The sequence below is a fragment of the Hippoglossus stenolepis genome, chromosome 21 (assembly GCF_022539355.2).
Source record: "Hippoglossus stenolepis isolate QCI-W04-F060 chromosome 21, HSTE1.2, whole genome shotgun sequence".
NCBI lineage: Eukaryota > Metazoa > Chordata > Actinopteri > Pleuronectiformes > Pleuronectidae > Hippoglossus > Hippoglossus stenolepis.
Genome location: NC_061503.1, coordinates 12992354 through 13009679, shown reverse-complemented (window position 1 = coordinate 13009679; position 17326 = coordinate 12992354). Strand labels below are relative to the sequence as shown.

At 41.2% G+C, this 17326-nt stretch overlaps 1 protein-coding gene across 1 annotated transcript in view; it reads right to left on the bottom strand.

Annotated features, from left to right (window-relative positions):
- Positions 1 to 17326, bottom strand: part of LOC118100200 (calcium-activated potassium channel subunit alpha-1-like) — a 71403-nt gene that overhangs the window by 14044 nt on the left and 40033 nt on the right. The window contains 15 exon segments of the mRNA XM_035145024.2: positions 1743 to 1836; positions 4762 to 4794; positions 7068 to 7244; positions 8992 to 9068; positions 9293 to 9379; positions 9806 to 9874; positions 10346 to 10455; positions 10646 to 10801; positions 11123 to 11192; positions 11951 to 12033; positions 12151 to 12256; positions 12341 to 12451; positions 15477 to 15568; positions 16932 to 17102; positions 17217 to 17292. Coding sequence (XP_035000915.1) covers positions 1743 to 1836; positions 4762 to 4794; positions 7068 to 7244; positions 8992 to 9068; positions 9293 to 9379; positions 9806 to 9874; positions 10346 to 10455; positions 10646 to 10801; positions 11123 to 11192; positions 11951 to 12033; positions 12151 to 12256; positions 12341 to 12451; positions 15477 to 15568; positions 16932 to 17102; positions 17217 to 17292 — 1512 coding nt within the window.

Here is a 17326-nt window from a genome sequence, read left to right as displayed (position 1 = left end):
ACCGCAAAACACAAGGCCAGGTGTCTTGTGGAGGAGCGTGATGACGGCGGAGAGAGAGACATAAAGTAGACATGCAGAATATGTAGATTTTTCTATTTCAGCATCACCGCACTGGCTCAGTGTAACCAGAGCAGGCAGAGTCTGAAAACCCATCCCCACATGTAAACTGACAAAGGCTTGATCTTCAAAACCCACAGCCAATCTGTTGATCATTACTTATTTACAAAGGCCTTGAGGCCGCAGGTCCTGTAAAAACACATTTGATACAGTATACACCCAGATGTTTTTTTCTGTGCTTGTTGCAATGAAGTATCCCCGAGGCTACCGCAGCGAATCCCTCTCCGGCGAGAAGGCAGCAGACGCGCTGCATGAAACAACACATCCACCTGTATCGTTTGGTGAATTAGCATGGCAAGTAGATGGATCGGTTCGCCCGGGCTGATATAACGCTGGTGGCAATAGCGCTGGAGAAGCCGGGTATCGACTCCCGAGAGTTTGGGAAACGACCTGGAGCGATTCAACTTTGACACCGTTTCGAACCGGATCAAACAAGAGCAAACGCCCACCTGAACAAACAGAGGCCACGGATCAAAAGGGAAAAATGCTAAATTATGCACATAAACACTCCTTTTAGATATAATATGAAGTCATTTCAATAGCTACAAAAGTTGATCTGTATTCTACTCATAGTATTAAACAACACAGACATCTGTGGATTCATTTTCCAAAAGCCAAATAAATATCAAATTAGCGATGGGAATACAAAGTCAAGTTTTAATTCAATTCCATCCATGTGATTCCACTTTGTTGGCTTCACGTCACGTTCCCGGACTTCCCTGTCGCCTGCCTGCTTCACAACATGGCACGTAATGACAGTGACTACTACTATTATCATCCGTCTAATGGCCTCTGGTTGAATAACATTGTTATCGCCAGTCAAAATCAATGAGCGCAGGTTTAATTTTACAGGACAAGATAAAAGCAAGGTAGCATTTGAATTCACCTTTCATTGCGATGATACATATCATCTGTGGCCTTACGTGCTGAAAAGCGCTCAGAGGGATCCAACAATAGATGAATGGCCTCGGGCTATCTCTCCTTTAGAGCTCCTCTGCCTGCCTGGCTGTCATTAGTGCCAGGCCTGTTTAAGAGCTGCAGTCTGCGGGTGTCACATGAAACCTCGTGGCATGGAGCCCCTCTGCGACTCTGACATGCTTTCCATGGAAACAGGGGCACTGCAAATGTTTGCTAACATGGTTTCCATTATGTATTTACAGGAAAGTTTAGAGCCTGATATCAATATTTCAGAGAATTAAAAAATATGAATATTTCTAATAAAAACTGTTTATAAAAGGCTCCTTAATAATTCACAAATCAATATTTCTGTATAAAGAAGGGATCCGATCATTATGCAGAGTGGGAACGGTGCTGCTTCTAAGGACGAGCCCACAAAGAATAATCACCAGACTCAGACTCTGCAGTTTCCCTCAACTCCACGTAGCATTTTTAGCATCTTTGAACTCATTGCTTGGGTTTCATGACTCAAAACTGAACATTATCTGGCTCCAAATGATGAAATGGCGGCACCCGATGTCTTTGAACAATTGGAGGAAGTGGAGACAAGTTACAGGTAAATCAAAAACGTTTCAATGTTGTGTTGGACAAATTCTGAACATGAATATACTGTGCATGAACAAAACGTAAAACCAGACGCAGCAGACACGTCAGCGGTGATATCTTACCTCATCATCTTTGGCGAGGAGTTCGGAGAATTCCTCATGCCTCCATTACGTTGCTTCTTTTTGGGTGACAGTGCCGACTGTTGGTCCTCTTCGACTGCAACGAAAGGCATCGGGCGTGAGGGAGGGAATTATCAGAGGAAACGCACAATCCACATGTCATAACAGCAAAAGGGCAACACAGCACGGCGTGAGTTTAGTGAATTCAAAGAGATGACACGACACGAGTGGGAAGTGAGTCTGGGTGAATAAGATGGAACAACATTTGCATTGTTGTGTGTGAGGATGCAAACATGCAATTGCGCCGCCTTCAACCATCATGCCAGAGCCTGATCTGCTAATCTAGAGAACTGCTGTAATCTACATGTCTGCAATTTATATGATTCAGGTAATTCAGTACCTCAACTTTTTAAATCCCTGATTAGAACAACTTTCTTCAGAACTAGATTCAGATAGATTTCTACATCGGCCATGCTAATCAATCACAATCTCATTTAATTGAAATAATAACCTACAGATATCCAGTCTGGATTCTTGGTCTTTCTTCATTTTAGGGAGTTGACGCCCTTGGCTCATATAATTAGTTTGGTCCTTGTGCCAGAGTGATTTATGTACAGCCGAGATGCCCCTCGGACATCGTCTTCATCACCACACAAAACGGCACAGAGCTCTTCACAGGAAACGGATTACACGTTTTACCCTGGAGTTAAGTAATCAGGCAAATATTTTCCCAAGCTAATATCAGAGTCGAGGAAAAAACAAATCGGCTCAGTCGGTCGTCAACGGCAAAATCAACACAAGCGGCGAGAAAAGTGTTGTTCGCTAATAGCGTTTTAACAGCCGTCATTTGCACTGGGAGTAGTTTGTTACAGGTCACGGAAAAAATACACTTGAGTGTCTTTAGAGTGAACTAAAGGAGCTTTCATTAGAGCAAATGAATAGTCTTAAAGATCATGCTCCTCTGCAGATGAACGCAGGACTTCGAGCACTGTTAACATGTGTGACAGTGACACCATAATGGAGCATGTTGGAATACAGGGCGGGGGAGGGACGCTCCAACACACTGGCCCTTCACATCTTGCTCGGCCTGTTCAATATTTAATGTTTCACAGCTGACAGCTGCACACACTGGGTCATTAGTAAGGAATGCTACACATGCAACCACTCCAGCCTGGCAAGCACATGCTTCGGTTGTGCCGTTGTTCGAGCGCAGGCCTGCCAAACACGCCGAGGTGGGGCGGGGGGTGGCGGAGCTAGCCCTTACGGTGCCTGTGACTGAGTGCGCCGTTATTGGAGTGACCGGGGTGGTATCTGTGTTTCACCGGCAGGCTGCGTGCCCGCTGCAGCCGGATGGCCTCCTCTGCCGCCCTGGGTCGCCGGCCCACCTGGCCCAGGTCACCGCAGCCCGCGGAGCTCAGTCTCAGAGCGGGGGGCTCTGCGGGGGGCCGCAGGCTTCCCTTGCGGTTGTTAACCAGAGGGACCGACACGGCAGCAGCTCCGCTACGGGGCCCCCTACAGGCCTCCTCTGAGTTGTTTCTCAGTTTAGCTGACTTGTATTGGATAAGGGGGCCATCTTTTACTGCTAAATGAAGAGGAGTCAAAATCAGCAGCTGCACAATTCAACTTAATGGGTTGTCTGTTTTTTTTTTAAGGTTTATTAGGCTCAAACCACAAACCCCTGGTGGTATCCAGCCATGTTGACAGCTTTGGTTTTAATGTGTCATGGTTTTAAACTTTCTGCCTCCCTCCCATAATGGAGGTGAATAAAATTTAATTTGTGGTGCTCACAACTCTGAAACAGAAGAAGTGTTCAGAGCGTGTTTGTGGATCATCTACAGTAACTAGAGCATTGTTTTGAAAAAGACTCTCAAGAATCTCAAAACACGGACACAGCAAACTGAAAGTATCTGCATGTCTCAACACCGCCGAGAGGAAGACGTCGCTTTGTGATTTGGGTGAACTAGCGTTTTAATTCCTCACGTTGAGCACGCGACAGGATCTGATTGGAACTGACTTCAATAAGACCTGCAGTGTGTATGTTAATAAAACATCTTGTGACTCTTATCATAATTAAAGCACAATCACAGGTTTTGGGGGGTAATTCTTTCTGGCACAAGAATGCTAATAGCTGAATAATTAAAAAAACTCATTTTTATTAAACACCACTTAACCACTTGCTCTAGCCACCAATGAAATGTTGGATTTGACATTTACTTTGATATTTATAATAAGCATGAATTAATAAGTATGCTTTCAGGTGTTCCAGCGTTTGTTATGCCATAAGAACAAGGAGGTGACAGTGTGAGTTAACCACCACGAGCTGCTGTGTGCAGTTTACGCCTGATGAGGGAGGAATGAATTCAGTGTCCTCTTCCCTATTTGAGATATAAAAGCTCACGGATTGCAGCGGTGTTAGAATGGAGGCAAACCTAGTAAAGATAACATGATAAATTGATAGAAGGAGGCAGAACAACATGGTCCCCTCACTCCGAAAAGAAAAATGGCTGGGAGCTAAAACTGAAGAATAGAGATGATTATTTCAACAGTCAGCTGTCGAGCAGATTATCCTTCCTCCTCCAGACCTGCACTGTTCATCTGCCCCATGTCAAACATGCACAGCGGCTCTACAGGACAATACCAGGGTGGCATCTTTGTTTTCATCTGAACCACGAGGTTCACACTCCTGAGCTGACAAAATATAACACTAACCCCTCAACCCTTATTTGATGCCTGTTTCCTAAAAATAAACCTGTTCTGAATCATATAAGAAATATAAGCACTTGAATGGTTTTAGATTTAATTCATCCGCCCTCACAGTGAAGCGGCAGCACCATCTACTGCTGAGCTGTAACTGAGAACCACGCACACGACACAACTTCCTGATGCATGTGAAATATAAGGATGGATGATGACAGAGCGACGGACACAACAGCCAAACACAGCAGGTCAGAGGCGAGTGGCGACGGCGGTGGAAGGGTTAGAAAACAAACGGCCAAACGAGAGAATGGAAATCAAAACTTACTTGATTTGATATATCCATTGTAGCTATTTTTAGCTGAGAAGAATGCAGAGACAGATGAGAGGTTACAGAGAAGATCAGGTCGCAATGAAAGCAAATTATAAAGGACAACTGGGGAACTGGAGGGATTTCTCTGTGAGGCACCTTAAAAGAAAAACAACATGGACCAAAACAACGAGAAATAAAAACAAGCGTCAGTTTGGAAAAGGGTTTTCAGTAACGGGGTCAAAACGTGTTTGTAGGTTGTCACCAGCGAAATATGAAAAAATCCCATTGGAGGCGCTGAAGTGGGCACCGAGTTTCGTAAAAACAATATGTTCAGATGTGTAGGTTTAATCGGAGCTAAATTTGGTTTGAATATAAATCGTTTAGGGCTGCAAGTTATTTCAATGATAAAACTGATTATTGTCGAAACTACTTCATTGTTTAGTCTATAAAATGTCAGAAATTAATAAAAACTGGTTACATATATAGTAACTGATGTTTTAGCAGCATTAAATGACTATATTTCAATGTGAAGCAGATCCGTACAGAGCACACTTTGAAATATAGTCTTAAAAACGTTATTTACCTATCTATAATTTAAGTTTTTATCCTGGTTGTCTAGATTTCTTTTAAAATCCACTAGCTGCTCACTGGGTAAACCTGCGCTAACGTTCAGTCAGTAACTCACAACATGTGACAAAACTGTGCGTGTTCTCGTTTTTTTGAGTTCATAGCATCGTGTTTATTCTCTCCTCCTTTTTTCCTAAAAGCTGTTTCCCTTTCCTCAGCACTGCTTGACACAACCTGCACGGATGCATGGAACTTTTCTGTGAGTCACTTTTTTTTTTGGGAGCCGTGAGTCGCACACATGCTCATTAGTACTTTATTTCAACCCCTTGCTCACAATAAAGGTCATGCATTGAGCTTAAGGCAGGACAGTGACAGCAATGTTCAAACAGGGACCTTGCTGGTCCTGGCATCTGTCGCCTGCAATCGGAGGGCGCGAACAGAGTCACAGGACTAACAGGCTAGCATCTGTCCCACAACGAGAGAGGAGGAGAGGGGCGGGGGCACTCGGCTGCCTGGTGGTTAGGAACTGTCAGGCTGAGTTTCATGACAACCGGTAGCACTCCAAAAATGAAAATGCAAACATAATTTCCATGTCAGGCCGCATAAGGCCTCGCTCCGTGCGTCTCCCGCACTGTGTCGACAGCAACTCCAGAGCTCGGCTCCAGCTTAGCTGGCCGGGGCGACGCTCACAGCACACAACCCTGGAAGACATGTGGAGGGGTGGAAACGCCCAGAGATGCTCGACTATACACAACATGGTCCTTGATCAAGAGCCTTTCGCTAAAACTGTGTGACAGACTACAATGTTTCCAGCAAATTGTATTAACGCCGTGCAGATGCAGACACATTCTTCATGCCTCCTGCAATATATCAGTGCAACTTAACACGGCCTCCGGCTTTAAAGGGCAATCGCACTAGAATTAAGGAGGAATCTCCATTCAGCCAATTCGAATATGATCCAGCACTTTTCTGTTGTCCTCTGTTCCTCTTATTTAATCCAGATCTACTATATTCTTGGAATTCTGTTGTACAACTCAAACAAAATCATAAGACAAGAGAACCCACAGTTTAGCCTATGTGGCGCTGATTGTGCATTTTTCTGTTTTTAGAGATTTTAAAGTCAGTGGTTGTTCAAGCGTTTGATCCTAATTTAATATAAACAGTTCATTAACCTCAATATCTAGAGATATCCTCAGAAAATCCCCTCAGGTGCTCTTAAGACTTTTATTCTAATTAATTGATTGTCAGTAGCGTTTACACATACAAATATCTTAAATCCAATCGTGTTCACCCGTCTCTGGAGGCGCACAGAGAGGAAACGTTTCTTTATCTTTATTACTCTCCAGTGACGTCATTATAACATTATAACGCACAGCTTTGCATTTATTTAGCACTTCTGCTTTAAAAGCTGAAAATGTTGATGAGATCACTGGAGTTTTCACACTCTGCAAAATTGTTGTTGACCCAATTTGAGCTAACGGTCAGTTTGAATTCACATTCTCTGAAAAGCACCAGCGGAGCAGTCACCCAGCATGCCTCACCACAGCTTCCAGTCACCTCCGAGAGCACAGCACAGGACCAGGAGCACCAGCAGACTGACAACAGTGAAGAAGCTGAAGCAACAACTACACCCATGACAGTGACGACACGGCTGCGAGAGCCAGACAAGCGCACAGAGCTGGAGACACGGTGCACGGTTAACACAGTGCATGTTGCACAACACTAAAGGGCACATGTCAATGGCGACAACTTACAGGCACGTAATGTGGTTGTGCAATCATTAACAGAGACAGCAGAGAGTGGGATGTCGTGTTGAGGGGAGTCCACGTTACAACGCACATTAACCGGCATGCACGAGCAGCCCCGCTCTGCTGAGCGCCCGCAATCAAAACAGCATGCCAGTCTTATTTTCTTGTAGGCGGCCATCTTGGCTACAGTCAGGGGTTCAGACAAGAGGAGAGGGAGAGCAGGTTAACGTCGAGGGTCGTTCTGGAGAGAAGTGGACAAAGGAGGGACAGGGCACAGAGGACGGCTGCTGCTGCTGCTGGGATGCACAAGATTCACTTTGACTCGACAGCGGGCAAATGTCAGATTGGGAATTTGGGTCATTTCTGGGACAAGCGTGGGAAATATCACGAGGTCAAAAGGTCAATAGGTTTTGGGGGTAGAAAGCTGAGGGTGGGGTTGGGTTGGGTTTGGGTCATAAATGTCTTCAACAGGAAAAGAAAACAATAACTCATAACATATCTCCACCTCAGCTGAACATAACCCTAAATGCTTTCGTTTACTCCATAATTTGGTCATGTGCTGTATTTGATACTATGACTCTTTCTATGACAGAGATTTCTTCTGACAGTGTCTCTTATAAAAAACTAGTTCTCTGGGCTTCTAGATGAATCTCAAGAAAACCAAAACCAGTTCAAACACTGGTGTGACACTGTGTGAAACCATAAATCTGACATCATGTAACAAGTATCCTACACGACTGCTATTTGTTCCAAAAATATCCTTGATCTCAGATGTGGGGCCTTTCCAGCTGTGCTCCTCTTGCAAGGATGTTGTGTTTGTCGAAGGATTACGGGGACACCTGGTGGTGATCTGGAGTATTACTAACTCGGGCTGGCATGAGTGAAACTTTGGGGATCCTGCAGTAACTATTTCTTTTAGCATTTTCCAAATAATAAGAGTAATGGTTAATGTAGGTAATTTACACTCAACTCTTTATCCTTTTGTCTCTTTTTGGTCTTTTCCCAAAATTGCTCATTTTAGTCGAACGTTTTTTTTGGTCAAATTGAAAGATGTGCACGCGACAACCAGGGGACCAGGCAGCATCAACCGTTATACATGCAACATTTACAGTACACTCAGGCTGTGTTTTCAGAGGAAACAATCCGCATTACTCACAATATATCACTATAAAGTGACGTTTTTTTTTTTTAAAGTGTGCAAATTTCCAAGCAGCAGGAAAAGAATGCATCAAATGTTAAAGATTAATTATTAGCTGTAATGGTTAAGGTGAAACAAACTGTTGGAGAAGAGACAGAACATTGAAATGAAACATGAGGGTTTTGATGTCTACAGACACACGATCCATCCAGGTACCAGGTCACGGTGTCTGTGAACGCCTGCTCACATCACAACATTATCAGTGAACTGTAACAGCACAGACACACATTATAAAACAACAGAAAACATAGCACACGACATACAAAATGCACATTTAGACTGAATTCATATGTGAACTTAGAGGAGATAACTTGCTTTTAGTTCTCACTTATCTGTTTCTGTTAAATAAATACATGGAAAAGAGAATATGTCGTTAATGCAAAATAATCCACAGATATTGTGGAATAAAAAATAAAGGTTAAGTTCACCCAAATCCCAAAAAGCAGAAGCAGTTATATTTCTAAACTTCAGAAAATAAAAACAAAAACAATTAGCAAGACTTGATGCGACTGTAAAGCTGTGTTTTGTAATTTGGGTGAACTGACCCTTTAATATTGAAAGTATTTACATCATATACATAAATATAAATCTTCTTTTGTTCTTTTGAGGGAAACTCAGACTGAACCTGTTTGTTGACCCTGTGACCTTCCTTCATGCACAACTTACAAATGCTCTGTGAATGAATGTTGATGAAGTCAAACGGACGTAATGTGTTGATATGTGGTCACTTACATTTCTTGCATCCACATTTCTTTATTCTTTTGGGATCAGATATGTCGTCGTGGCAGGATTTACAGTAAAACAACGCCCTGAGGAGGAAAACAAGAAACCCTGTGAGAAAACTCCACATGGAGTATATAAAAAAGGAGTCAGGCAAGATTCAGGCATTAGTCAGTACGTGAGGTGAAATGCTGGTTAAGCCGTTATATGGAAGCCCAGTGAGGTTAAATTATATTTTGTTGTATCATGATTTTGTGCAGTGAGGGCACAAGTCTCTAATCCTAAACTAATACCCATTTAAAATGTCCGTTACCTCTTTACTTCTTTGGCATCGCTGGCAATGAAGAAGCCCAAGGTTCCCTCCTGCATTTTCACGTGGTTCCCAGGGTTGATCAGAGTGCTGTGAGGATTCACAGACCACACATGTCAGAGTGGGAAGTTACTGAGTCTGCAGTGATTAGTTCTCACTCATCTGGCAGGTTGGTCTCTGTTTATTAAATGAAGTCGATGTAGGCCGTGACACTTCGGACGGTGTAAAATGAGCATCGGTCCGTTCAAACAAACCCTCGTGTGTGTTTAAAGAAACCAACGGCCAACCTCCTCCATTCATTTGTCAGGACGGAGTCGTAAAGACCTGTGGTGTTTGTGAACAAACCAATTTACAAACCAATTTAGCCCAGTCTGTAAAGAGCCCTGTGTTTGCGGTCAAACAGAGACACCGGTTCATCACTGAGAGTAAATACTGACGGCAAACACACCTGTGTATTCACGTTTCTGCATCCGTGAATTGCAATGACAAGGATCCACTGTGAGCATCTGCACTCACCTGCTTTCTCTTATGTCAGACTTGTACTCGATAGCGATCAGCAGCAGCTTCAGCTTCACGTAGCAGAGTCTGCAAAAAGAGAATAACAACAGTTACACCTGCAGCTAAACACTCTGTACTTTCAGAAGATCACCTGATTCATATTTCTGAGGCTAAATAAACATTTTTCCTGAGTGATGTACTTTTTGTGAATCAATTTAACTTCCAGAAATCCAATAGTGGAAAATGTGAATCATTGTAATTTGTTATATTGTATATAAAAACTGAGAAAGTAGTCTTCTTTCTTCTTGAAATAAGTAAAATTCAATTAAAAATTCAAGGGAGGCTTAACTTACATCTAGAAAATGATTTTAATCATTTAAACAAAATGAAATCATTATCTTACGTCTTTCATGCAACTGTTTGCTTCACTTTCTCAGTTCTAACTCGTCATTTAAAGCATTTAAGTTACTAAAAAGAATTGTGCTCAAGGCCACACAGTTTAAATCTGTTGCATCCGGGAAGCACAAAAACCAAAAGTCGATGTTTCTGTGCACTTACTCGCAAATAACAGGGAAAGACATGCCCACGAAGGCACTGGACAGGTACTCAGTGTACATCTCATTAGCCACGCCCTCCAGGTAATACTTCTGCCACGTGTCCTCCTCGATCTGTGACAGAGATTAGAAGAAAACAGACAGAAGCTTGTGTCGTTACAAAAAAATACTGGAAGCAAATTGTCATTCATCTCCACCCACTCACCAGATGCTGGAGGCCTCATCTGGGATAATCATTATTTTCTACTCAGCCTATTCTAATGTCAACACAAATGTAAACACAGATTGATGCAGCTGCAGCTACCTTGATGAAGGACCTCATGGAGAACAGGTTGGCCAGCATGGTGGAGAGCCCCTGAGCCAGGCAGCTCTGGGCGATGAAGCCCAGTTTGAGCTCTGCGAGGCAAATGGCGTCGTCGCCCTCCTTCCAGGTCCAGCTGGGGATGTTCAGCAGGTGGGCCTGAGAGGAGCAGAGGGTGAAACATGAGGGTATGTGGTTGTTTGACAAAAATGAAACTGTAAACTCTTATTAAGCTTATTTCTAACATGGTTTCTAAGATGTTAAAAACCAACTAAAGACTAAACAATACATTTAGATCTAACTTTTAATACAAAATACTAAATGCACTAAACTAAACTTCAGGAGCACTGATCTAATTGTATCCTGTACAATGACAATAAAGCTTCCTATTTTATTTTATATTCTAAAATACAGCAATAACAAACTTAGAAGGAATGATCATTAGAGATGATTTAAGTAAAAATAACTGACTCTACCAACCTTATTGTGGTACTGCAACATCTGAGTGATTATTCGGATCTTTGGATGGTAGTTCTTGATGGAAATAACCCTGAAAGAGACGCAACAAACTCAGAACAAGTTTTCCAACGTCCAACTTGTTCTCCTCTTTTCAATCGTGTCATTCTAAAACACAGGTTGAAGTAACAGTTCATCTGTTAAGATAATTTAAAACAGTTTGTTTGAACAGATTCATGTTGTTTCTCTCAGCATTCGATGGTTTTCCAGACGGAAAACTGAACACCAGGAGTTTGTTCATGTTGAGAGTGAGATCCAGCTCTGACACACTCACTTACACTTGATTTGAGCTGATATCAAACACTGACATTCACTTCCTGTCGTCTGAGCATTTAGTAAAACTCACCTAACCTATTGTATCTGGATTTACAAACTGAATTATTCAGGATTAAAGCTGCACGTCTTTTACGTGCAGCTTTAATCCTGAATAATTCACCATCTTTAAAGATTCACATCACAAGATGAGGCAGTGGAGGTGGGGAGATGATCAACTGGGGCCACAGAGGAACGCACGTGGTCAGCAACGTTACTCTGACAGTCTGTGGCATATTACAAGGGAAGGTAATCCTCACAAAAATCCTCGCCATGACCCTTCGGGGGTTCCGTAGAAACTCAAACCTCAGTTCTCCTCATCTGTGATTGTGCAATCAGGGAGTTCTGCCAATTTCACTCCCTCTGCTTATTTTTGCAAAAGCTACAACACGATTGAACAGAATTGGCCTGAGGGTGAAAAGCAAACAAAACAAAACAAGAGTAAAACAATAAATGTTGAGGAAGCCCCTGTGGTTTTACCTCATGATGTTGGACGCATCCTCAGCATCGGGGTCAGCGCAGTATTTGTTGGCTAAGATCAAACAGGCGTCAGCAGATTCGATCTAAAAACAAAATCACACACAGGAAACACAATGAGTAACACAAATCAATACAAACAACAGTGTTGTGCAGTTTAAAGACACCACAACGGTAGAGTTTCTCCTCAGAGCTGCGTTTACCTTCACTCTGGCCAAGTCGTGTGGGTTCAGGACCGACCCTTGGTAAAACTCCACTTGGGTGAAGTGTCGCTTGAACAAGGCTTCCAGCTCAAGATTAGGGGAAATACTGAGAGACAAAAAGAGAGAGAGTCTTAACTCGGAGGAGAAATACTGTTTCCTATCTGCTAAATATGTGATGTTTTCTACTCACTTATGGAGAAAAACAATTTCAACATTGACATCATCCCTGTCCTTGTGTAGGAAGTCTTTTAGAAAGTTGGACACACTCTCCAGTGTTATATGACCACAGACCACGATGTGCCTGGAAAACGAGGTGCAGAACAACAATGAAGCTCAAGGTGGAATGAAAAAAATCGGCGACAAACACACACGAACAAACACAGAAAACGTTTCTTCGTCTTTGTCCTGGAATAAAAAAAAACAAAACAAGGTAACTCTGACAGGAGAGGCACGTGACGGGAATGAAAAATAATCTGCACTGTTGTGTTCAGGTGATTGATTTGAAATCTGTGAGGGAGAAATGATTAAAAACTGTGTAATGGGACGAGGACGTTTCGTGTTCCTGCCGTGACCAGCGGCGGCTGAGTGACGGGGTCAGAGAGCAGCGTGGATTTCACTGTCAGATTATAAAGGATCAGAGTTTACTTAGATGGAGATTATGAAAGCAGCACACAGTGTATCTTCATTCTCACGCATCGCAGATCCTTTAGGAACACACTTTAGATTCATTTATTTTTATCATCAGTAGTATATCTTTATTGTTTTATAGTTGTTTTCAGGCGTTGACTCAGTTAAACGTTTGTTGTGGTGGAAATGCTTCGTAGCTGGAGGCCTCACTGTGTCTTCATGGCTTTAATCTACAATAAATGCAGCAGAATCATTTTTCATTTTGCATCACTTGTTTCTCTAATTTGCAAAGACAAATGACAAATGACAACAGGTAAAGACATCAGGAAGAGGAGAGAGGGAAATATAAAAATGAAGCTAATAATTCAGTCTAGTTGTGAAAAATGGCTGAAGTAGAAAAAAACAATATGCTTTGATATTTAAATAGGAGCCAAACAGAGAACTGCTTCTTCAGAATGTGTAAATCTCTTTAAACTCCCTCTGAGGAAAATAAAATGGACAAGAATGACTTTTAAAAAAAACAACAACAAAAGAATCATATTTGACAATGTTTCCTACAGAATGTCTGATTTCTTCAGGTCTAACTAAACAAAATAACTAAACAAAGTAACAAGAGAGCGTGCTACAATAAGCCGTATTTTGTTTGGAGGCATCTGTTCAGAAAACAGCTTCAGAGCTCGGGACATGAGTTCACACGTCACTGACACGTTAAAGGAATAGTTTGACATTTTGGGAAATACAATTATTTGCTTTCTTGCCGAGAAGATCGACGTCACTCTCGTGTCTGTACATTAAGTGGGGAGCTGGAGCCAGGAGGCGGTAAATGTCGCTCAGCAGGAGGCGCTATGTCCACAAATAAACCCAATAGACAGATGTGTTTTTTGTTTCCATGCAAAAATATGAAGAAAACATCAAATATAAAAAGTTATGACCTTTGTTACACACCATGCTGAGAAAACTGGCTCCTGGCTCCAGCTCTGTACTTGAGAGTGAGAAAGTGAATACGTGTTTTTCTTAAAGTGTCGATCTATTCCTTTAAAATAGATTTTTGTATTAAGTCCTAAGGGTGTAGGTCAGACTGAAGACAAAGGCCAGGAATGTTCAGAAGCAAAGCGTGAAAATAAAAAAAAAAAGTTTTTCCAGCAGAGAAAAACTGAATATTAAAAATAAATCACCATGAAGCAAGCAGTGACAATGTAGTGTCGAGTGTCATCATTTATTTGACTCATATACACTTTATATGAGTTTAATAGGATCATTATTTAATTATTATTTTAACATGTTTTATTGCCGTCTTGAAGGCTGATTATTTTATCACGAATTAACCACTGACTTACATAATTACTATTATTTCTATTACCCTTCAAAAAACACACTTACACAAACTGATTTAACTCAGAACGAGTGAAATCATCATTGTGATTCTGTTATATAGAAACGTACATAGAGCAAGTTTTTTTATCACTCTTTTTTATCAGCTTTATTATTTTTATACATTTGTATATTTATTATATATTATATTTATTTTGGTGCATTATTTATGCATCCTTTGTGATTCACAAATTCAAATGTGGATGGTTGCATTGAGGTTATTGATCGTGTGCGTGATGCAGACACTAGATTTACGAACCTAAAACTAAACAGACACAGATGAGTACAGACCATCACCACAACAAAACACGAAGGATTCTCTCTCAGTGAGTTACTGTCACATTCTGTCTCTTAAACCACACACCTGCACATCAGCGCTCGGGGTAGAAACCCTGGATGTAACCATAGCAACAACTATCCTAGTTTACCATTTGTTCTGTAGATAAACCGACACTCTATTGTGTTTTAGCTTTAAAATGATCATGTTCAGTAACAGTTACACACTGTGGCCTCACTTTCAGCTGTGGTTCAATCATTTGAATTTTAAAATGCAGATCAAGAATGTATTGTATATATTATATTATATAGTATTTCAAGTATTATGGATACCTAATATCACAGTGAGAAAATCCTTCGTGCCACCTTTAAAAATGAAAGTACATTTATATGACGACACCGAAAAAATGTCTTATCAAGTCATTTTTGTCTGTTTTTAAAACAAGTGAAAAAATATGAAAGTGCAAAATGTCTAAAAAAATCAATCATTTGTCAAATTTGTCAAAAAGAAATAAATCTTTACTGAAAACATGTCAAAATAATCAAAGAGCAAAATTTTTTCACTTGTTTCACACGATTAAAACGTTCAGGACTCGATAACAGACAAAGATCACTTATTATTATATTTTTTGCAGTGTAAAAGCAAACATTGATTCATGGCGAGCAGTGATGGCACCTTGCACATTTACAAAAAACAGCGGCAGCAATACACAACGATAATTCCACATTAATCATGGCCAAGTTCTTCAGTCACAGTGTGACTTCAGTGTTAATCGAGATCAATGCATCTCAGACTGTACGTCACCTCTTTAGGAGAGGGCCACTCGAGTCACACAAAACCACACCATTCAAAGTTTTCTCTTCGTTGGACTTACTTTCTGCCTCTGGTCGAGTTATAACTCCCTCCATATTTCTTCCGATTAAGGATGAGAGCGGCAATTTCTGGCACGTAGCGAGCAAACATGGCCTACATGCATGAAAAAGAAAAAGAAAAGGGCATGCAGAGAAGGTTCTACTGCGGTGGAGGCAGTAGAGCCTCCTGGAATACTTACTTTCTCCCATTAACAGCACTATAGGAACCACCATATTTCTTTCGGTTTCCTATTAACTCTATGATTTCAGGGACGTAGCTCGCAAACATGGCCTAAGGAGAAGATAGGAGACAGAAGAGGAGACTAAAAAAAAAATAGGCAAAGAAGAGCAGGTCTTCTTATTTGTGCTTTAAAGAAATTTAAAGTGTAACACTACTGTATGTGCTGGAGCAATATTAATATTCATATGTTAACAGGAAAAAGGAGAAAAGTTGCAGTTCATTCAGATTAGTCATTGACTTAGTGTAGCCGGAGGTTATTTTACAGTTAAAAGGTGTGAAAATGAAAAAAAGGAAATTATAAAGCCAATATTTACGAATATTGGAAGAATAAAGGAGAAAATGACAGCTGATGAGTGGTGTGTCGATCTGTGGCAGAAAAGAAATGATAGAAAATCAAAGAAAAGCCTTATGTGCCATGTTTCGCCCAACAAACACAAGAGAGGTCGATTTAAAAAGCACAGCTGAACGGACGGACAACATTAAAACTGAAACTCCGAATGTAATATTTTATGTAAAATAAAAGCACCTCAAAATGTTGATATTTCACTATTTCCAGACTAACTTTATTATTGCTTTAGTTCATTTACAGCCTGTTATATTATACTACAGAAAATAAACTACAAGAAAAAGCTATAAGGTGTTTATAGCAAACATTTAAATATCTTTCCCAGAAATATATCCTTGTTTGCCACATTCACACAGCTGGACTCTGTAGTAAGACTTGAATTGTGTCCTTTAAGATATTTTAAATAAATACTATTTTCAATCATCTAAAAGATTGTGAATAACACTGTGGCTTTTCAAAGAGATATAAAATTATATCACTTTTACCCTCTTTATATAATATGTCACCATGCTGTTCTATTTAATAGTGTGAATAGTTCTTTATTATCTAGATCACAGCGTCCTCTCGATGACCTTCGTTTATCAGGTGACTCAGATCTGTGGTAAATCCCACAAATATGTTTTTCTGTTGGATTAATTTATCACGTTATCCTGCTGAGTTGTGCGTCTTTAGATATTTGAGGGTGAGATTCAGTAATGTTGTTCAGTCCTTAAAGCCGCGCTGTGATAAATCCTCCTCGAGTCATTGTGTTTGTTGGAAAAGAGGGGGCAGGAGGGTGGAGCCACCTGAAACCGCAGTACCTCATAGTTAATAACAGAAATGAATGTGTAACAAAAACACAACTTCAGTATTATATACCTGAGTAAATGCTGCGTTATATTACACAACTCATACAATAATGACATGCAACATACTGTGGTGAAGTGGTGCGCTACAAAAACACCTAAACAACAGGCGAAGAGCGTCCCGGCTCCCAGTCGTCCCAGCGAGAGTTAACACCCGGCGGAGGGCGGTGATTGGTTGCATGGACGACTTTAAGCAGCAATAAGTAATGAGAGTTTTTTTTACCAATCCACCGAGGATGAAGAAGACCATGAACAGGCGGCCGAGGGTGGTCTTTGCATAAACGTCCCCGTATCCCACAGTGGACATAGTGACCATGAGCAAGTAGACACATTCCCAGTAGGAGAGTGCCTGGGAATTTGCAAAGTTTTCCCAAGGATCCCCTGAGTTTTCCACCTGGAACAGAAGTTCGAGATTTACACAACCGCAAAACAGATTCACTTTTTCCCCACGATGCAGTAAAATGTTAAAAATGAGTGGGTATTTGCGGTAATAGACTCATTAACTCACCAAGTGAATGAAGCCTGCCGCGGTGAGCCATGTGCTTATGAAGATTGAACACAGGTTCACCAGCTTTATTGAGTTGCTATTTAAAAAAAGAAGCCGGACAACAGAGTTTG